This window comes from Callithrix jacchus, chromosome 9 (assembly GCF_049354715.1).
Source record: "Callithrix jacchus isolate 240 chromosome 9, calJac240_pri, whole genome shotgun sequence".
NCBI classification, from domain to species: Eukaryota; Metazoa; Chordata; class Mammalia; order Primates; family Cebidae; genus Callithrix; species Callithrix jacchus.
The window spans coordinates 21,481,723-21,504,542 of NC_133510.1; the positions used below are offsets into that span (position 1 = coordinate 21,481,723).

Genomic DNA, 22,820 nt, shown 5'->3' on the forward strand with positions numbered 1-22,820 from the left:
TAAAGGGTATTCAAATAGGAAAGGAGGAAGCCAAATTGTCTCTATTTGCAGATGACATGATAGCATATCTAGAAGACCCCATCGTCTCAGCCCCAAATCTCCTGAAACTGATAATCAACTTCAGCAAAGTCTCAGGATATAAAATCAATGTGCAAAAATCACAAGCATTCCTATACACCAATAACAGACTTAAAGAGAGCCAAATCAAGAATGAACTGCCATTCACAATTGCTACAAAGAGAATAAAATACCTAGGAATACAACTAACAAGGAACATAAGGGACCTCTTCAAGTAGAACTACAAACCACTGCTCAACGAAATAAGAAAGGACACAAACAGATGGAGAAACATTCCATGTTCATGGTTAGGAAGAATCAATATTGTGAAAATGGCCATACTTCCCAAAGTAATTTACAGAATCAATGCTATCCCCATCAAGCTATAATTGACTTTCTTCACAGAACTGGAAAAAACCACCTTGAACTTCATATGGAACCAAAAAAGAGCCCGCATAGCCAAGTCAATTCTAAGCAAAAAGAACACAGCAGGAGGCATCACACTACCGGACTTCAAACTATACTACAAGGCTACAGTAATCAGAACAGCATGGTACTGGTACCAAAACAGAGATATAGACCAATGGAACAGAACAGAGGCATTGGAGGCAACACAACATATCTACAACCATACAATCTTTGATAAACCTGACAAAAACAAGCAATGGGGAAAGGATTTCCTGTTTAATAAATGGTGTTGGGAAAACTGGCTAGCCATCTGCAGAAAGCAGAAACTGGACCCCTTCCTGACACCTTACACTAAAATTAACTCCAAAGACTTAAACATAAGACCTGGTACCATAAAAACCCTAGAGTAGGCAAGGACTTCATGACCAAAACACCAAAAGCATTGGCAGCAAAAGCTAAAATAGACAAATGGGACCTAATCAAACTCCACAGGTTCTGCATGGCAAAAGAAACAGTCACTGGAGTGAATTGGCAACCAACAGAATGGGAAAAAATGTTTGCAGTTTACCCATCTGACAAAGGGCTGATATCCAGAATTTACAAAGAACTCAAACAGATTTACAAGAAAAAAACAAACAAGCCCATTCAAAAATGGGCAAAGGATATGAACAGACACTTTACAAAAGAAGACATACATGAGGCCAACAATCATATGAAAAAATGCTCATCATCACTGGTCATTAGAGAAATGCAAATCAAAACTACCTTGAGATACCATCTCACTCCAGCTAGAATGGCGATCATTAAAAAATCTGGAGACAACAGATGCTGGAGAGGATGTGGAGAAATGGGAACACTTTTACACTGTGGGAGTGTATATTAGTTCACCCATTGTGGAAGACAGTGTGGGGATTCCTCAAGGACCTAGAAACAGAAATTCCATTTGACCCAGCAATCCCATTACTGGGTATATATCCAAAGGACTATAAATCGTTCTATTATAAGGACACATGCACACGAATGTTTATTGCAGCCCTGTTTACAATAGTAAAGACCTGGAACCAACCCAAATGCCCATCGTTGATAGACTGGACTGGAAAAATGTGGCACATATACACCATGGAATATTATGCAGCAATAAAAAACGATGAGTTCGTGTCCTTTGTAAGGACATGGATTAATCTGGAGAACATCATTCTCAGCAAACTGACACAAGAACAGAAAATGAAATACCGCATATTCTCACTCATAGGTGGGTGATGAACAATGAGAACACATGGACACAGGGAGGGGGGCACTACACAGTGGGGTCTATTGGGGGGAATAGGGGAGGGGCAGCAGGGTGGGGAGTGGGGGAGGGATAGCATGGGGAGAAATGCCAGATGTGGGTGAAGGGGAGGAAGACAGCAAATCACACTGCCACGTATGTACCTGTGCAACTATCTTGCATGTTTTGCACATGTACCCCAAAACCTAAAATGCAATAAAAAAAGGAATATGTAAAAATTATTTTTATTTTATAAAAATTACTTTTATGAATAGAATAAGAATTTAAAGTTGGACCTGGGTTAACAACATCTAGGGCTTCAAATCTAGAGCTTCAGTAAATTAAATATTAAAGTACAAAGTCATTCTATGAGCCCTTTCCTAGCACCTCTGTGACTGTGGACCAGGTTCTGTGAATGATTCTGTGTCCTAGGAGAGCAAAGATCTTATCAGCAAGTTTTCTCTAAGACTGGGAAGTCTTAGAGTGCCTGGAGTCATGTCTGGATTAAATTTTGACTTCCTAACTGTCTGATTTTGCACAAGTCTTATCTGTAAAGTGGGGCTATTATGTATTTAATAGGGCTATTAAGAAGATTAAAAGCACTGAGATACATAAAGTGTTTTACCTAATACCTGGATTTTAGTAAGCATTTAATAAACATCAGTTATTATTTTTACCATTTTCCCAAGATCTGCACACAAAGTGAGTTACTGCTAATCAGTCTATAAACTCCTAGCAGAACAGAAGGTTATGTGTGTCCTGTTGTTTAAGTGGTACTGGGAAACTGTGTGCCTTGGTGTTCTGAAATTCTTCTGTATCAGATGGGTTCCTTTAAACATTGGTCTCTCTAGGGGTACTCTTTTTAAAAGTATGCCACTTATGGAGGGCATCTCTTCATCCTTGGTGGGTTTAGTTTATCAGGTATTATATTAGGCATTTTCCTCACGACGGCAGCCTGGGAACAGGGGACACCCAAAAGCTGGGATTTGTGTGCTCCAGAAGAAAAGGGGGCGTGGGTTCCGGGTCTCCGAAAGAGGGCGAACAGGCAAGGAAAAGGAGAAATGTTGCAGTCTTATGGTCTCCCCTGCCATTCTGTCCCCCTGCGGTGTCACAGCAATTTCTCTGTCTTCCCAGGGATGACTTTACACAGGCATTCCCTGTGGCCCCCTGAGGCCTCCACCTTTGAAATCTGCAGAACAGCAGGGAAACAAGCCTGGCCCATGGCGCCACCTGCTGCCTGCCTGCCTCCGCTCGTGCACCCTGGGCTGGGATGGCATTTCTGTTCTCTGGCACTACTACTCTTGCTCATCTACCAGCAGCCCTGGGCTGCCTCTTGCCCTTCTCCATGACGCTAGGATTCCTTGGTCTTGAAGCCAGGTGAGATTAGCAGGATTTGTTTCCTAATGACTTTGAGGTTTGACAGCAGAGCACATCTTCTGGCAGATGTGGGGGGCGGGGTAAGGCTTAGTCTTATTCGTGATTAAAAGCATTTCTTGTATGTTTGTGCTTTCCCAGCCTGGAGTGGTGGGAATAAGGCCACTATGTTGACTTAGTGGAAGGAAGGACGGGAGAGAAGTGACTCACTGTACACTTTCCCTGTACGTTACCAGCTCGAGGTCTCAGGATGCGTTGGACCCTATTTTGGTATCCGGAATTTGTCATCATCCAGTGCTATTTTCCCCATTATGCAGAGGTGGAGAGGAATTGGGGGCGGGGGCGGGCCCCTGTCTCCATGGAGACAGTGACGCTGCCCCGCTAGGGGTTATTTGGAAGGGGGGGCAGGCCTAGGAGGCTGAAGAAGGCCTCGGATTGGACTCCCCAGCCCCTCATGTTAGGGCCTTTCTTGTTCTTGGGCTTGGGAACATTAGCCAGCCCCATTTTAGAGGGGAAAACGAGGCTCAGAAGAGTCAGTGAATCCCCTTGCGTCACAATGCGCCCAAGGGAAGAGGCAGCATCTACTGAGCCTAGGATCTTGTGTCTTCGACCTTCCCCGAGAGCCCGGGAAGCCCTTTTTAGCTCCATTCTTTGAGCTTTCTGTCAAACAAATCCTAGGACCCGCCGCCTTTTGAGCGCTCTAAGAGGCGACTCTCCAAGATGTGCTCTCTAAGGTGTTCTTCCCCTTTAAGACTCACGGCTCTTCCGGTAAGGCTGCGACGCAGTCTTAAGGCCCCGCCCCTTCAGACAGCTTCCGCAGGGCCTCGCCCGCCGCGGGGCAGTCACTGCCTCTTTAAGCCTGAGCCCCGCCTCCTGGCTCCTCGCCCCCTTTTTCTCCCCTCCCCCAAGCCCGCACCTGGTGCCCCAGCGGGTCGTGCGGTGCGGCGCGGCGCGCGGCGGTGAGCGCAGGACGGCCACGGGACCGAGGGGCCAAGGGGCGGTGTCCCTGGCCTTCCCCACCCTTGCTGTGGTCTCGCGGGTCCCAGGGGCGGGGCCGGAGCGGCAGCAGGGCGCGGGAGACTGACAGTGGGGAGCGCGGGAGAGTCCAGGCCGAGCCGGGGGAAGGGCTCTGGTGACTTTGGGAGGCGGAATGCCCTCCCGCCGTGCTCCCCGCGTGCTGGGGCTGCGGGGTCCTAAGCATGGTCGGGCTGTTTTCCCACTCTCCCTTGCCGGGCCAGTGTCCTCCTCCAGCCCGGTTGTTGAAGGGTCCTCGTAGTCCCCCGGGGTCCAGGCCCCTTTGTGGGGGGCAGCTAGTGGTCCCCAGCCCCTGAGACTGTAGTCGTTGAGGCCGCTGCAGAGGCGCGGGCTGGAAGCGGTGGTCTCTGAGGAGGGCGGCGGGAGAGAGTACCGACCTCCCTCGAACTCCTAGCAGAGGTGGGGGTCCCGCAAAAGGCACAGGGATGGAGGGTGGCCAGCGGCCGGCAAGCTGGCCCGTGTGGGGCAAACGTCTGTGTGCCGTCCTCAGATACGAGCAGAGTTGTGGGTCCGGGAATGGTCTGTCCGGCGTTGGTACCTCAGTTCCAAATATCCTGTGTCCATCAGAGAGCTGGCGGTCACCATGGCAATGCGGGAGCTGGTGGAGGCCGAATGCGGGGGTGCCAACCCGCTCATGAAGCTGGCCGGGCACTTCACCCAAGACAAGGCCCTTCGGCAGGAGGGATTGAGGCCTGGCCCCTGGCCCCCCGGAGCCCCAGCCTCTGAGGCAGTAAGTGTTCTTGAGGTGGAAAGCCTAGGTGGTGGTCCGAGGTGGCGGGGCTGTTTGTGCATCTTGGTATTACTGCTTTCTCTATTGTGTTGCAAATCATAGTAGTTGCCACTTAATGAGCGTTTACTAAACACTAGAAAACCCTGTGCATCTTTGAATAAAGGCAAGCATTTTATAGATGAAGAAACTGAGGCCCAGATGTCTGTGGTCTTCATCAACCCCTCATTTTAGAGGAAGTGCACCATTTTGCTTCTCTTTGTTTCTCTCTTAGGTCTCCAAGCCTTTGGGAGTAGCTTCTGAAGATGAGGTAAATAGACCAGTCTCTTTCCAGTCCCATTTTTCTCTTGCCCATTGTGTTTTTACCTTTAAACTTACCCCTATTTCAATGTCTGGGCTTTCCTGACCAAATGAGATTGCCTGCTTGTTTTTAAATGTATATATTTTTTTTGTGCTTCGAAATCTATGGGAAGACAATTTCTCTTTATGTGTCTCCAGTTTCTTTTGTTTTCCTTTCCTTGTATCTGACATTGGGATCCCCCTCCAGTGGGTCCTGTGTCTTGCTGGGGCCCCCCAACCCCATGGGTTCATTTCACCATTTCTCTTTTGGCAGTTGGTGGCTGAATTCCTGCAGGACCAGAATGCACCCCTTGTGTCCCGTGCCCCTCAGACCTTCAAGATGGATGACCTCCTGGCTGAGATGCAGCAGATTGAACAGTCAAACTTCCGTCAGGCTCCGCAGAGAGGTGAGTCCAGAGTGTAGTGGGAGGGGAGATCAATTTCTATGTAGCCAGGGCCAAGAAAGGGGGTTCCATTGAATGCTGCTAGCATTGGGGAACTGACATGCAGAAGGAAACCAAAGGAACAGAGTGTTTCACGTGTACTCAGGGTTCTTTCGGCATGATGGAATGGTATGTATTTCTTAGTTTTTTTTTCCTCTCTCTCTTTTAAGCCCCTGGTGTGGCAGACTTGGCCTTGTCTGAGAACTGGGCGCAGGAGTTTCTTGCAGCTGGAGATGCTGTGGATGTAACTCAGGATTATAATGAGTCTGACTGGTCCCAAGAATTCATCTCTGAAGTTACAGGTGAAGCTTGTAATGGGAAAATCTATATTGGTTTCAATGGGGCAGAATTCTTTATCCTTCCCCTGTTCAGGGTATAGTGTGATTATGATTTTTCTGGCCTCATGACTAATTTCTGGAGGGTTAGGGTACTGCACTCAGTTTCTCTTAGGTGATAGCAGGGAATGAAATATATTAAACAGTACTGGCTTTGAACTGCATAAGGGATTTTGGCTAGAGAGAACAAAGAGTTAGGTTCGTCTTTTTGTTACCTGGAACTTTATCACTGGTTTGATGGAGAGGATCTACAGTTTGGATGGATGGTAGTGTTGCTGAGGAAGAGAATATTCACTACAGCACCTGGGTTTCTGGCATTAAGTCATTTTGAACAGAACTGGGGTCTTGGACAGTGTTATTGTGGAGTTCAAGTGCCTGAAGTATATGGTTTTAGAAAGTAAAGACTGTACCATGATGATGATAATAAAAATTAATAATGATAGCCATGTTCTAGACCTTGTGTTACATGCTTTGAATGTATTATCTACTTAAATCTCCATGAGAACCCTAGAGGTAGTTACTGTTTTTAGACCTAGTTTAAAGATTAGAAAATTGAGGCTTAGAGGTAAGTAACTTGCCCAAGGTTACACAACTTTGTCAGTGGTAGAGTTGGGATTTGACCCTGGATTCGGATGATTCCTGACCCTGTGGCCTTAATTGTGATGCCCTACTGCCAGGCCTGCAATTTATGCTCTTTCTTGCTTTGCTACAGACTTCAAGGTCTCAGCCTAATTTTTCCTCTTCGAAAGCATCCATTGTTCCCTGCATCTTTTATGATTGATTCTTCTTGCCCTAAGCCTATCTAATCAGTGACATGGGGGAAAGGCAGTTTCTTCAGCTTTCCTCTTCCTGATTGCTCTCAAAAGTTAGCCCTTTTCCAGTTTAAGAAATCAAGAATATCAAGAGATAAACATAGAGAAAGTTACAAAGTTCCAGGATCTCAGGGAGTCATGTCACCATGGTTCTGAATTTTTCTGAGACGATTAAAGTGAGTGAATTGGTATCTACCTGCACCATTTTAATTTATGCCCTTTCTTGCTTTGCTACTGACTTCAACGTCTCAGCTTAATTTTTCTTGAGCGCATCCATTGCTCCTTGCATCCTTTAGGATTGATTCATCTTACCCTAAGCCTATCTGATCAGGGACAAATGTGTGTGAAGGAGGCCCATGTTTAGGATGGACTTCTTCACAAAAGAGAAAAACTCCAAATCTAAAAACAAAACTCACCTTTAATAAGAGTTGTGGGTTGCTTTTATCATGTGTCTCTTCTCACCTATAAGTTGGAGTTAAGGTAGAACAGTAGGTGCTCTTGGCTTTGTTAATAGTGCTAAGCACTTTATCTTCTTAAGCTCATTAGAACTTCACAGTAACACTTACAAGGTGGTTATTCTCCCCCATTTTATAGGTGAGGAGACTGAGATTTGGAAAAGTTAAATACTTGATGCAAAATAATTGAATAACAGGGATGATATTCAAACTCATGTCTGTGTGGCTCTTGAGATTTTTTTTTTTTGAGGCAGGGTCTTGCTCTATTGCCCAGGCTGGAATGCAGTGGTGTCCGTGTCTACTCACTGCAACCTCTGCCTCCTCAGTTCAAGGGATTCTCCTGTCTTAGCCTCCCAAGTAGCTGTAACTACAGACATGTGCCACCATGCCTGGCTAATTTTGGTATATTTAGTAGAGACAGGGTTTCACCATGTTGGCCAGGCTGGTCTTGAACTGCTGACCTTAAGTAATCCACCCATCTCAGCCTTCTCAAGTGCTGGGATTACAAGTGTGAGCCACTGCACCCACCCTCAAATTGAGATTCTTTGTGGAATTGCCTCAAGTTAAAATCTGAACCATAGCAAAGACTGTCTCCTAGACAGAAACTTAGACTTAAGTTCTATCTCTTATCACAGAAAGGCTTCTGTTGTAATATGGGTATTAGTCATTTTTGATAACTCAAAAAAATTGCTATTATGAGCATTGAGATGGATGAAAGTTTTGTTATAATTCCCTGAATTGCGTGTAACCAGTGAAATCTTCCTTAACTTGTAAATGAAAAACAACTTTAGAAGAACATGTTGGACCTGTCTCACCAGTTAAATGCTCGTAGTAGAGCACTTCTATTTTGTACAGTCTTTTGGAATTGTGCCTTTCACAGAGACGGGGACATGCAAACCTTAGAAGGGGAGTTGGGCTGTTTGGAGTCTGCCTTCATAAAAAAATACAAAGCATCTCTGTATTTGTACAACAGATATGAGGACTTAACAATAGATAGGAGGCAAATCAGAAAAAAAGAAAATCAGAGATGAGAAAAGCCTTCCTCAAACACCTATAATTTGGCATTTGGCCATAAAAGCCATAAGACCCAGAATTTTTTGGCATTGGGAACCTGCTCCAACAAAAGAGTCAAATAACCAAAAGAATCAAGAGTAACACACTGCCTTCACAATGTTTTTTGAGAAATTCCTATAGAAAACCAGATCCATGTGGAGTAGTATATTGCTTTGCATGTAGTAGGCCTCTGGTATGGAATGAATGAATTGAGATCTGGGAGAAAAAGCTTAAGGAAAGGAGTTGATTTTGTAGTAACTGACTTTTAAAATTATCTGTCATTTTAAATTATAGCATTTGTGGCTGATAGATCAATTGTGTAGGTTAACTATGGCTTTATACTAAGCAGCTTTTGAGATAAAAGGGTATATTCTTTAAATTCTGTTTTTAAAATCTCCATTGTTAAGAGTCAAAATCAAGTTTGAAAGGAAATTTGTAGCTCAGTTATTTAAATTTAAATTTTTTATTTGGAAGTAGTTTCATTGGAAGTTGCCAAAAAAAAAGTATGTAGGAAGGTTCTGTGTACCCTTAACCAAGTCTCTTCCAGTGGTAACATTTTACATAGCAGTTATGCACAGATCAAAATCAAGGACACATCTTTCAGGGTGCTTGAATTTAGACAGCCTCAGTTGACATGGTATGTGAGGTTCATATGATAATCATGAGAGATAAACCTGCACTTTTCATGGGAAAGGCCATGGACAGCAGTGCAGAAGGTGATTGGCAACAGATCTTTTATGGATGGTGGAGGAGAGGCTTTGGAATAACGATCTCATTGTGATGTTTTCTGCTTTCATTATGGCTTTGCCATGAGCCAACTAATGATAATAGCTAACATTTGTTACTATGTGCTTTGGTCTTCACAGCAACCCCTATGAGGTAGCCTGTTATCTCTGCTTTAAAGATAAGGACATGGAAACTTAAGAAAGTTGAGTTATCTGAAGATGCACAGTGAATACGTGATGGAGTTGGGATTTAAATGTGGGTAGGCTGACCTTAGAACCTGTATTCTTCTCCACAGTGCTGCTATTTAGCAGACACAGAAACTTTCATCAGTAAGGGTAGCAAGTTCTGAGTTTTCGACTTTTGGGCTTGGGGAAGATGTGCCTAGAAGGAATGAGTAAACAATGAGAAACTAAATGAGGTGCACATTTTGAGTGGGATATTTGGTGTCTAGGGTGTTCTAACTCCATTAATCTATGACCTCAGGCAGTCACATCCCCTCTTCAGGCCTTAGTTGCTTTGATTTCAGGTGTATCCACATGGATCTGGTTTTCTATAGGAATTTCTCAAAAAACATTGTGAAGGCAGTGTGTTACTCTTGATTCTTTTGGTTATTTGACTCTTTTGTTGGAGCAGGTTCCCAATGCCAAAAAATTCTGGGTCTTATGGCTTTTATGGCCAAATGCCAAATTATAGGTGTTTGAGGAAGGCTTTTCTCATCTCTGATTTTCTTTTTTTCTGATTTGCCTCCTATCTATTGTTAAGTCCTCATATCTGTTGTACAAATACAGAGATGCTTTGTATTTTTTTTTTTTGGTCCTTGCGAGGACCATTTCGTAGAAATTTGAAACATTTCTGTGAATTTGAGGAGCACTTATGGCCAGAATATGCTTTTGCAAAACATTGTAGTTGAGAGTTAGGAGTGGTTGGAGAGTTGAGGAGGGAGTAGTTATTTTTCAACAGAATGCAAGTAAGGAACTGGGAGGTCTTCAAGTCTGTGTATAAGCATCTCCTTTCTGTCTCCGCACTTGAGCTAGCAGTCTAGTTGGGGCAAATGGAAGAGAAATGCTTCTTGTAAGAGCTGGTGAGCAGAATCTGCTTATAATTTTTGAGAATCTTTGAAATTAAGAGATGGGTCTATGGTCAAAAAAGATTTCTTATTACATTATGTATTATATATAATGTAATAAGTAATTTGTAATTATTATTTATAATTAGGTATATTCTGAGAGTCTTAATCCTTTGTTTTTCACATTTTGACATTTCCGGCTCAGATTTTGAGACCACTTTGTTGACATTATTCAGGCAAAGTCTTAGTTAAAATGGAGTAGAAGATTTTGTACTTTAATGCTGAAAGGGTAAGTCTATCTTCTCACTGTTAAAAGCAAGGGCAGTCAGATCTTGCTTCAGATCTTGAAATCAGTATCAGCTAGTACTTTCACTCTCCTGCCCAAGTGTCCTTCTTTAATGCAAATTGGAGTTTGTAGGTTCTCAACAAGAGAGTGGAGTTCCCCCTTGGGAACTGTCATTGTCACAGCCAGGAGTGGGGAATAGCATGGGGAGGGTGGTGGCAGACTAAGGAGTAAAATTAGTTCTCGACACAGGGCAGAAGGAAACAGCATTGCGGCTATGCCTTCTCTTTGTTTCCTTGTTCTTTAGAACCCACAATCAATCTTCTTGCTTTTTTTCTGGCTTCAGGATAGTAAGGGCAAAGTCCTGGAGGTTGAAAAACAGTTCAACACCCTCATTGAGTTTGTTGCCTTGATAGGTTCATTCTGATGTTGTAGCAGTGCCCTTTGTCACTAGAGCTTCTGAGACAGTTTCTAGAATTAGACTAAAAAACATAGCTACTGAAAGATAATCAAAAGTGAGAAAAGTCCAAATAGTGTTTACTTCTGGGGGTTGGGGGATGAGGGAGCCTGTGAGGAAACTGTAAACGTTCTGTATCTTGATCCAGGTGGGGGTTATGTGAGTGTATTCATATGTTGAAGTTAATCGAGCTGTACACTTAAGTTTCGTAGACATTATATAGTTTCGTATTTACATATTACATTTCCATTAAAAAATGAAAAAAACCCACCAAACATCCATAGGGAAGAGCAGACCCATGTATCTTTAATTCTAGTGTAGTATTTCACTTCTCTGATTCTCTTGATGGGCAAATTACAATGAAATAAGGCTCCTTTGGCAGGTATTGTGTGAACTCTGGGTAGAGGGAGAACAGACTGGAGGCTTGGTTAGGGAACAGGAGCTCTTCTGTGTTCCCTTCACTCCTGAATGGGTTGGATATTGAGGCTGTTGAAAATTTAGTAGTGTTTTCTTCTCACCGGGGATTTGTGAGGGAAAGAGGGTAGCTAAGAGGGTCAGTTGAGTGTGAGTATCTTTCCCTTTCCCTGATCCCACACTGAATGAACCCGTGTGATTTCCCCACCTCTCTGCTCCTTGCAGACCCCTTGTCTGTGTCCCCTGCTCGCTGGGCTGAGGAATACTTGGAGCAATCAGAGGAGAAGCTGTGGCTGGGAGAGCCTGAGGCAACAGCCTCCTCTCGCTGGTGAGTCCAGCTGCCTCTTTCCGAATCCTGTGAAACAAGTATGGACAGTTTTCCCAGCCTCCTTTAACCTCCTCCCTCCATGTTCTCAAACCAACTTACTTTATTTAAGATTTCCCCTTGGATTATTACTCCTGTGAATTATGGTTGAAATGTAGTCAAGGGCACGGTGGTTGTGTGCCTGAGGTGGGAGGATTGCTTGGGCCCAGGAGGTCAAGTGTAGCCCAAGCAACGTAGGGAAACTTTGTCTTTAAAAAAACAAAAGCACACACATGTGCACACACACACACATGTATATATAGACACACACATGTATATGTATACACATAGACTGTTACACATGTATACATACATGTATATATACATGCATATATGCATATATATACATATCAGCTCTATATAGGAGGGGGGATTTTTAAGGTTGTTTTAAAATATACATATATATGTAAATAAATAAATAAATCTCTCTCTCTCTCTCTCTCTCTCTCTCTCTCTCTCAAGAATCCTAAGTATCCTATATGAAGTTCATAACTTCATCTTACAGTTTATAATTTTACCTTGTTCCCTTCTTAATTTTGAGGCTACTACCGTCCCATCTGTATGCAAAGATACGTTTGGGAAGGGGAGAGGTAAAAGCATGTACTTTCACACTCCTGCTCAAATGTCCTTCTTTAATGCAAATCGAAGTTTGTAGGTTCTTAGCAAGAGAATGGAGTTCCCCTCTAGGAACTGTCATTGTCATGGGCTAGGAGTGGGGAGTAGCATGGGGAAGTTGGTGGCAGACTAATGTGTAAAATTAGTTCTTACCGGTTCCAGGTGTGATGAATATCAGCCTGAGGAGGATCTGCAGCACATGGCCAGTGACTTTGTGGCCAAAGTGGATGACCCCAAATTGGCTAACTCTGAGGTAAGCCACATCCCTCTGCTGCTTTGCCCAGCAGAGCTCGTCTTAGAAGGCAAGAATCTTGCTTCTTTTACCCCAGTTTAGTTTAGAAAAGGAGAAGAGATCCGAGGTCTGTTCCTTCCTGTCTGTAGAACAGAGACTTAAGATTCTTCTAGTATTCATTCCCTCAACTCCTTGCCTACTCTTTTTTTCTGATGCCTTTTGAAGTCTTTAGAACTAGAAATCCCTTTCTTTTTGCTTGCTACTTCTTTTAGGGTCTTTAGCATATCTTATCTGCAGCTAGAGATGGTCAGGGGAGGGGTGAGTACAGGGCCCTCTTGGGCATGGTTGAGAGTGCACACCTGGAAGTCCTTTTCCAAGTGGCCTATGTGTGTCTCTGTGCCCCAGTTCCTGAAATTCGTGCGGCAGATTGGCGAAGGGCAGGTGTCCCTGGAGTCCGGTGCAGGGTCGGGCCGAGCTCAGGCAGAACAGTGGGCAGCAGAGTTTATACAGCAGCAGGTAGGACATTGTCACTTTGCAGTCACACTTCAGAGCCAGGCGATGCCCCAGGCCATGGGTTTAGTGGTCAGTGGTCCCAGATGGGGAAGGGATTTTAAGGCCAGGTTGTCTTGGTAGCATCCAGTTTCCGAGTGGGTGGGAAAGAGATTCTGAGAATGTTTTTCTCAGGAGTGCCCAGTTTGGTGGTGCTTAGCGGGTATTTAGTGTGCGTCTGTTGGGTAGAAGGTTGCTGGTGGTGGTACTGATCATCTTTCTTTGTCACAGGGTACATCAGATGCCTGGGTTGACCAGTTCACAAGACCAGTAAACACATCTGCCCTTGATATGGAGTTTGAACGAGCCAAGTCAGCTATAGAGGTGAGAGCAGATAGTGCTGGAGCAGACACCCCAAAAGAAAACACTCCTTGGAGTGAGTGGATGTATGAACATCAAAAATGATGCAAATTGTATTTCATAGTGGACCTGTATCATCTGTGTCAGAGATGCTTGGGGATGGGGTAGGTGCTGTTCAGAAATGCAGATTTCTGGGCCAGGTGTATTGGTGGCTCATGCCTGTAATCCTAGCACTTTGGGAACCCAAGGCGGGTGGATCACCTGAGGTCAGGAGTTCAAGACCGGCCTGAACAACATGGAGAAACCCCATGTCTCTACTAAAAATACAAAATTAGCTGGGTGTGGTGGCACATGCCTGTAATCCTAGTTAGTCAGGAGGCTGAGGCAGGGGCATCGCTTGAACCCGGGAGGTGGAGGTTGCAGTGAGCTGAGATCGCGCCATTGCACTGTAGTGCAACAAGAGTGAAACTGTTCTGGGCATCACCCCAGACTACTAAATCAGTATCTGGGGATAGGATCTGGGCATCTGCTTTTTTTTTTTTTTTTTTTTTGAGATGGAGTTTTACTCTTGTTGTCCAGGCTAGAGTGCAATGGTGTGATCTCAGCTCTCTGCAACCTCCGCCTCCCAGGTTCAAGTGATTCTCCTGCCTCAGCCTCCTGAATAGCTGGGATTACAGGCATGTGCCACCACATCTTGCTAGTTTTTTCTATTTTTAGTAGAAACAGGGTTTCTCTGTGTTGGCCATGCTGGTCTTGAATTCCTGACCTCAGGTGATCCACCTACCTTGGCCTTCCAAAGTGCTGGGATTACAGGCGTGAGCCACCATGCCCATCCGGCATCTGCAGTTTTGAAAAGTTCTTCAGATGATTCTTAAACATGTTGAAATTCGAGAACTGCTGCCTTAGGGAATCAGTCCCAGCAGGGCTGAGAGTGGGGTGGGGTGGTCATAATGGATCTCCTTTTTCTATCTGCCTTCCCTTCCATACAGTCTGATGTCGATTTCTGGGACAAGTTGCAGGCAGAGTTGGAGGAGATGGCAAAACGGGATGCTGAGGCTCACCCCTGGCTTTCTGACTATGATGACCTTACGTCAGCTGCCTATGATAAGGTAAGGTAAAAACTCTTAGTTCTTACCTTTCAGGTTCCAGAACTTCCTTCTTTTTAATGTCTTTCCTTTAATCCTGAATTTGAAGGGTGATTTTAAGTATTTTCTTGAGTACCTTTCCATGAAAAGAAGTCTGAAACATTCCCTTGCTCTTGTTCTCCTTCAGTGATTGAGTGTATACTTTATTCTTGGGATATAGATGTTAATGAGACTATTCTTGTCAAATAATGACAATCCAGTGACATAACACCTATGAAGGAGGTTTGCACATGGTACATTAAGAGCACAGAGGAAGTAGCTGTGCTTGGAGGTTGGATTGGGAACTTTTTGAGAAGACTGCTGACTGCTTTGTAGGGAGTGTTAGTGGATAGACTGTCCCTCTGCCTCTACATCTTAATATCTGTTTACTTTTTAAACTCATATGTTCATTTTAAGTTCTGATCTCTTATGGGTACTAGCCACTTGCCCTAATTTAGGGTTTTCAAAGAATTTATATTAAATATCTTAAAATATTAGGAAAATTTCCTAGTAGTCAGTATAAAAGATGATTGCATTTTGCCTATAGCATATGTTGTTGACTTAGAAGCGTATGTTACTTCTGGGGTCTCACTAAAAATAAATCTGCTTGTGGGTTGTAGGGTATTTGGGAATATGTTTAATAATTGAGCTCCTGAGTTGAAGCATCAAGAGGGGAAAGAATTGCTTGGTTTTGAAAAAAGGCAAAAGAAATTGGGGAGGTGAGTAGTGATGTCTTTTTCTCAGTTCAGATCTGGTTGGGAAAGGATTCTGGGGCTGGAACCAGGGCCTGAGATGCAAAGCAGGGTGCTGGAGATGGATCTCGATGTAATAAGAGAGCTGTGCAAAGACTGGAGGATGCAGTTCAGATAAAGGCTAGGGTTTGAGAGCCAGTGAAGAACCGTATTAGCAAAAATATGATTTTGCTTATTATTCCAGTCTGATCTGGATTTTTCTTACTATCCTGTGTGATACAAGGGAAAAGACAGATGGGACCTTGCCGTATATTTCACCAGAATATGAGTTCATTTATCTAATTTTGATAAGGAAGAACTGAAGGAAATATCATAGATAATACTTTTATTATTTTGTTTTAACAATTTGATAAGTCACATAGGCCCCTTCAACTTTTCAATGGAAAGTTATGCATTTTAGGTAAAAATGTCCATGCTTTTGATACATGTAGATGTAATAGTAGTTTTGTATGAGCAGCATTTTCTTTCATCATTTATTTCTCTCATATTTATGACATACTGGCCAGAATATAAAAGTATGTTTGTAGATTCTTGAGCCCTACTTGATACCATTAATATGTTGGGATATTGGAAAATTAGGATTAGAAATACTTGCATTAATTATTTCAAAAAAAGATGTAGTAAGCAATTCAGACAGTATCTGGCTTTAAGTTAATATTGAATTCCATTTCAATAGCACTTTTTAAAAACTAAGTGGATTTGATTCTGGATGGTTACATAAATTCATGGGTCTCTTTGAATTACGATTTATTTATTGATAGCCCTTAAATTTTCAGAGGCAATTTACATTGCAGCTGAGGCAGATATTTTTATTTTATTTTATTTTTTATTATTTATTTATTTTTTTTTGAGACGGAGTTTCGCTCTTGTTAACCCAGGCTGGAGTGCAATGGCGCGATCTCGGCTCACTGCAACCTCCGCCTCCTGAGTTCAAGCAATTCTCCTGCCTCAGCCTCCCGAGTAGCTGGGATTACAGGCATGTGCCACCATGCCCAGCTAATTTTTGTATTTTTAGTAGAGACGGGGTTTCACCATGTTGACCAGGATGGTCTCGATCTCTTGACCTTGTGATCCACCCGCCTCGGTCTCCCAAAGTGCTGGGATTACAGGCGTGAGCCACCGCGCCCGGCCCCGAGGCGGATATTAATCTGTTATTATGATAAAACAGAAGTTTCTGTGATGGGACAGATTCTTTGTAGTGATCATTTCTGCAATTTGATTCTATGAGATTTTGGAGCAGACCAAGTGTCATATAAAATGATTGGCTTTTGATTTGGGCTTGGCTTTTCAGGATGCAACAGTGATGCCAAGCTTATCCTGTGTTCTGTGGATTGTTGAGGGATCCTCCAGAGTACTCTTTTTCCATCATCTGTACAAATATTCTAGTTTTGAAAAATTCCTCTTTGATCAGCAGTTGATAAGGCCTCAAGGAGAATAGATAGCATGGATAAGAGGAAACTTAGAGAATCCTGTGGTTGCTAGATGGTGGCATTAGTTGTTGTGTTACCTGATGAAGACATCCGAAGAGCATTCACATTACTCCTGGCTGTCATATATAGGCCATCATATCTTAAGGAAGTATCCAGAGCAATGAGGATAATAGTTTTTTTTTTTTTTTTTGAGACAGAGTTTTACTCTTATTGCCCAGGCTGGAGTGCAATGGCATGATCTCAGCTCACTGCAACCTCTTGCTCCTTGATTCAAGCGATTCTTATGTCTTGGCCTCCGGAGTAACTGGGAGTAGGCATGTGCCACCATGCCAGGCTAATTTTGTATTTTTAGTAGAGAAGGGGTTTTTCCATGTTGGTCAGGTTGATCTCGAACTCCTGACCTCAGATGATCTGTCCCCCTTGGCTTCCCAAGGGGGCTGGGGTTACAGGTATGAGCCACTGCACCCGACCATAGCTATTTACAGATAATATTTTAAGCTTTTTGGTAAGGTATTGGTGAATATTCCCATTTGATGTTCTCAATAGCTCTGAGAGAAAAGAATTACTTTTATTAGGAAATTGCAACATAGATGACAGTAATCTCTTTTCTGTAGAGTGGCTTAAAACATGTATTGATGATGAACAATAGTTGAGGTTGAATGTAGAAAGATTTATTTTATTGAATTCTAATAGTCTAGGGCAAGAGTCAGCAAACTGGCTTGTGGAATAAATCTTTCTGTTTTTAATGATCCATTAGCTGAGAATGGTTTTAACATTTTTAAATGGTTGGAGAAAATCAAAAGAAGAGTAATATTTTGTGACAAGTGAAAATTATATAAAATTCAAATTTTAGTGTTCATAAATAAAATTTTATTGGGAGACAACCATGCTCATTTGTTGACTTATGTCTGGCTGCTTTTTCACTGTAACAGTAGAGCTGAGTAGTTGCAGCAGATCCACGAAGCCTGAAATATTTATTATCTGGCCCTTTATAGATAAAATTTGCTGATCATTGGACTAGGGTCATTTTTTGCCTTCTGAGTTTTTATATTGTACAGAGATGTCCAAAAACAGACTTGTTTTCAGTATAAATATACTTTTTATACATTTGTCTCAAATCTATAATATATCTCTTTTGTTAAACCCCTGTTGTAATTATTTAATTTTCATCTGTGACAAATAATTTACGTCTGATCATGACTTAGAACTTTACTTGTAAGAGTTAAATGTTTTTGATTCTTTATCAGTTTCACAATAATAATGAAAAAGGGCCTCATGCCTTTATTTTGTACAGTTTTATTTGAATTTATTCATAACTGCATTTAAAAAGACCTCTCTGCCTGGTATTTTGCATCTTGCTTTCATTCTGGTATAGTATTTTGTGATGGTAACTATTTACGCTCCAAAAAGGGACTTTTTATTTGCATGTCCCAAATTGTGCTGCTTACTAGTGACTTCCCCTTTACCTTATTTCTTCTCTGCCTGGTGTAAAATGCCAGTTGACAAAGCTTTGCAGATAGTATTGTAACTCTTCTCTAAAGTGAGAAATGCTCAGCTGGAAGAGAGTGATGTCTTTCTGAAGTATTCTTTGCCATCTGGATTTTGGGATCTAGCTTTCACTTACTGTCAGATACAGATCAATATTCATAATTGTTAAGACTGAAGTTGGGGAATAAGTTAACATTTCTAAAATGCTTGAACATGTTTTATCTACTTGACGTGTGCAATGACTCTGAGCTAAGTAAGAGTCATGTTTGAATGGCAGGACTCCAACACATTTCCTTTAAACACTATCACATTATTGAAGGATAACAAGAAATGCCCTTTGAATAGCTAGGGACAGTTTATCTCATTAGTATAAGCAGATCCTTTTGAGAAGCATGTTCTGTCCCGTGGTGAGAAGTCAAGATGTGGGAATATAAGCCTGTGAAGGCTTCCTGAAATAAGCTTATTTCCAGCGTGGATGAGTTTGTAGACTTGCCTAGGTTTCCAGGTATTGTGAACAGGAGATGGCAGCATGCGCCTGATACCAAATGATTTTACTTGTTGTCATAGATGCTTTTTATAACACGGAGAATTTGCCAGCAATCAATTCAGAAACCTGTTTGGAGGCCCTCAGCTTCTCTGCCTGTTGGTTGTCATCCTCGCATCCCTGCTGCTCTGACTGTGCCGACTGTCTCAGTTGGTGTCTCACATACTTTTCTTGTAGGGATACCAGTTTGAGGAGGAGAACCCCTTGCGTGATCACCCTCAGCCTTTTGAAGAAGGGCTGCGGCAACTTCAGGAGGGGGACCTGCCAAATGCTGTGCTGCTTTTTGAGGCAGCTGTGCAACAGGATCCTAAGCACATGGAAGTGAGTGACTCCATATTCTGATTTCCAACTAGAGACTGCTTCCTCCATTTTGAGGAAGGCCCCAAGGAGAGTAGTGCAGACGGGTTAGGGCCTGGGCGATGGCCTAGGATAGGGGCTTGAGAGCGAGACGGTGAGTGGAGGAAGCCAGGGGGAGGGAGAATGGAGAGGTGAATATGAGGTGATGGAATCTGTCAACTTTCCTCTAGGCTTGGCAGTATCTGGGTACCACCCAGGCAGAGAATGAACAAGAACTATTAGCCATCAGTGCATTGCGGAGGTGAGTACACTGAAAGGTGTGGGTGAGGTGCTTCCAAGGCTTTGCATATAACCTTTTGAATGACAGAAGCCCAGACCTGGATCCTTGTCTTTTTTCTGGGTGCTAACAGGAGAGTTTTCTCATGGTGAAACTGAGGGTTGGAGTGAGTTCCATTCCTTCATCAGCTTTTGATTTTATTTGTAGGGCTTTGGTTGGTTCCTTGGCTGCTAAAACTTTCCCCTTTCTCCTAAATCTGTAACTTTACTATTAACTCAGGTGTCAGAGGAGTCACAGGTGAGGTCATTGTGACTCTGCATTTCAAAGCTTGGCTTAGATTTCAGGGTGCTCACGTGTGCCAGTGTCATTGCAGATACCAAGTCTGCCCATCCCTGATCAAACAGGTGTCTGGAGCTAAAGCCAGATAACCAGACAGCACTGATGGCGCTGGCCGTGAGCTTCACCAATGAGTCCCTGCAGCGACAGGCCTGTGAAACCCTGCGGGACTGGCTGCGCTACACACCAGCTTATGCCCATCTGGTGACACCTGCCGAAGAAGGGGCTGGTGGGGCAGGACAGGGCCCCAGCAAGCGTATCCTGGGATCTCTGTTGTCTGAGTGAGTATGAGGGATCCCTAGGATGAGGAATTATAGTAACCTAAGTCCCAGTAGGAGGGTGGCCTTGATTTTGGAAGTTTGGATAGATTGAGACTGAAGGGTCCTGAGAGTGGGCTGGGAAACCTAGGATCAATCTGAAGGAGGTCTGCATTCTACAGTTCAGTACCAGGATGAAACAGAAAAACAGGTTCTTACATTGAACTTTGAGAGTAGAAGGGATGACTGATAGCTTGATGAATCTTGTGGATATGATTGACTAGTGAAGGAATTAATTTTGGAGGAATGGAAACATAGACATTTATCTACCTACTTTTTTTGTGTTTCTTTTCCTTTGCATCCAGCTCCCTGTTTCTTGAAGTGAAAGAGCTCTTCCTGGCAGCTGTGCGACTGGACCCTACCTCCATTGACCCTGATGTGCAGTGTGGCTTGGGAGTCCTTTTCAACCTGAGTGGGGAGTATGACAAGGCCGTGGACTGCTTCACAGCTGCCCTCAGTGTTCGTCCCAATGTGAGCCTAGGGGAGGAATGGAAATGGGACATGATTCTGTACCTCATTGAAGAATCATTTATTGGGAAGCTGGGTGTGTCATGGTGCATGCCTGTAGTCCCAGCTACTTGGGATGCTGAAGTAGGAGGATCACTTGAGCCCGGGAGTTCAAATCCAGTCTGGGCAACATAGCAAGACCCTGCCCCCTGCCACAAAAGAGAATAATTTGTTCAGACTTTTGGAGTCATGGGGTATTTCGTTCCAGTGTTCCATGTACTGACTGCTTTGGGAGGATTGAGAAAACAAGGGTGGGAGTCTAGGGTCATCTGGATAGGGTGAGAGGGATTACATTGTAGCAACTCACAGTGAACTGTTAAGAATGGAATGGGATGAAACATGTTAGCTAAACAGAGTAGTGAAGCAGTGAGAGTAATGGGCAGAATTTGATCTGAGTTGAGCTGTTCCTATCCCTTCTGCATCCCTATCTCAGGACTATTTGCTGTGGAATAAGCTAGGGGCCACCTTGGCCAATGGAAACCAGAGTGAAGAAGCAGTAGCTGCATACCGCCGGGCCCTCGAGCTTCAGCCTGGCTATATCCGGTCCCGCTATAACCTGGGCATCAGCTGCATCAACCTTGGCGCTCACCGGTGAGAGTATCTACTGAGCAATGAATGAATGAACATTTTCTCCTTGCCTGTGGCCCTAGCTCCTCATTCTCAGATCCTGTGGCTAACCAGCCCAGCTTTCTCTCTCTCCTGCTGCTAGCTGACCTGCTTCCTTCCATTGTTCTTCAGTACCAGCTCTCATTCCTCTTCTTCCTTATAGGGAGGCTGTGGAGCACTTTCTGGAGGCCCTGAACATGCAGAGGAAAAGCCGGGGCCCTCGGGGTGAAGGAGGCGCCATGTCGGAGAACATCTGGAGCACCCTGCGTTTGGCATTGTCTATGTTAGGCCAGAGCGATGCCTATGGTGCAGCTGATGCCCGGGATCTGCCCACTCTCCTAACTATGTTTGGCCTGCCCCAGTGACAGTGGGATGGGCTGCCCTGTGAGTGTCCACTGGAAGGGTCCCTGCTCTGGATGTGATTCCTTCTCCCCAAATGGGCCTACCAAGGGGGTGGGCTGATGACCATAAGCGGTACGGCCTTTCAGGAACTGCCTCAACGTAGGGGTGGGTAGTCTGTGTTCTAGTTCCTACATAATTGTGGGAAAATGAGCTGCATTATCTCTGAGTCCCTTGGTAATTCAAGGGCTGTACATCCAGCTACAGATCTCTCTGCTCATCATGCCTTTTCTTGGTGCTGAGTTTTGGGTAGGACCCAATGATTTAGGGTAACTTGTCATCAGCTGCTGTTTCTGATAGGGTCTACCACATTTGTAATGTCTCACCTTTCCCTCCCTTTTACTGGGAATTGATAATAGTCCAGCTCCCTTGGGCAGTGTAAGTAGGAGGTTCATTTGCTGTGCGCATCTAATGATGATGGTCTGGGGTGGGACGTGCTAGGAGTTTTCTGTTTGGTTGAATTGTTGATTTGGCTGAGCAGAGCTGATTTTTGGTAGGAGTGTTCATAGTTCTGTTATTCTTGGACCTCTCCTGGCTGAGCTCTGATTCCCTGTGAGCACGATGCTGATGCAGTAATCCTGTGTCATCATCACAGTGGTCCTCAGGAGCTGCCAGGGCCAGTTGCTACAGAGTGTCTGGCTGTGTGGGGTTGGAGGAAGGTTCACTTGTGAAAGGAGGCTGGGTGGGAGCAGGGAGGCGCTAGATTAGATGATATCTAGGCTCTGTTCTGGAGCATTGGGAGGACAGAGCAAGTGAGAAGGGGGTGTGGTGAATGCAGCAAACCCTCGTCCTCTTAGAAGCACCTGTGAATGGGAATTGAGTTAACTCTTCTAGAAAGTTGGTTCAGAAATTGCAATCTTGCAGATTTCTAGCAAGTAGGTTCAGTGTTACCATAAGCCTTTGCTATACTTCTTGAAATGTTTCTAGGGAAGAGCATTGGAAAATCCCTTTCCCCCATCTTGTCTCCGGAAGGTAAAGATTAAAGGAAGATGAGGGAGCAGCTTGGATTCTTCTCAATTGTCCCCTGCTTGGGGAGATAATGACTGCTAAGCCTCTTGCCTTGTCTTCAGTAGCTAATGATCAGAGACTTTTTTTTTAAACTACCATGGTCCCAAGATTCCATTCTGAAATTTATTTTTCTTTGTATGAATATGTGTAAATGATTTAAAAATAAAACTGTAAAATATTTGTACAAAGAATAAATGGAACTGATGTGGGTATGAGTTCTGCTGCTGGTCATGAAGTTGGGGTGGCAGGAGGTGCGTTCGTGTTTGGAGGAGTCTGATTCAACAGTTTTTGTCTTTCAAATTCTCGTTGGTGCATTGGTGACCCGCTCATCCCTCTAGGAATGATAGAGCACAGGGGACAGGGTCCCTGTGCTTGGGGAGCTTCTGGGCTAGCAGGAGAAACAGATTTCTGATAATCATGAATT

The 22,820-nt window shown here is 43.8% G+C and overlaps 1 protein-coding gene across 22 annotated transcripts; it reads left to right on the forward strand.

Annotated features, from left to right (window-relative positions):
• Positions 1-2,967: 2,967 nt before the first annotated feature.
• PEX5 (peroxisomal biogenesis factor 5) lies at positions 2,968-22,608 on the forward strand. Of its 22 annotated transcripts, XM_054238080.2 has the most exons (17): positions 2,968-3,109; positions 3,248-3,376; positions 4,709-4,871; positions 5,143-5,178; positions 5,482-5,614; positions 5,821-5,952; positions 11,477-11,579; positions 12,393-12,483; positions 12,868-12,978; positions 13,243-13,335; positions 14,301-14,420; positions 18,827-18,970; positions 19,177-19,247; positions 19,628-19,840; positions 20,182-20,347; positions 20,817-20,974; positions 21,153-22,608. In XM_054238080.2, exons 3-17 carry the CDS (start codon positions 4,725-4,727, stop codon positions 21,352-21,354), a joined length of 1,920 nt encoding a protein of 639 aa, XP_054094055.1. In that variant the 5' UTR covers positions 2,968-3,109; positions 3,248-3,376; positions 4,709-4,724; the 3' UTR covers positions 21,355-22,608. The 22 variants fall into 22 exon arrangements, with proteins under 22 accessions (XP_054094055.1, XP_078194862.1, XP_078194865.1 ...); XM_078338736.1 differs by lacking the exon at positions 12,868-12,978; XM_078338739.1 differs by lacking the exon at positions 12,868-12,978 and having other exon boundaries at positions 14,325-14,420.
• The last annotated feature ends 212 nt before the right edge of the window (positions 22,609-22,820 follow it).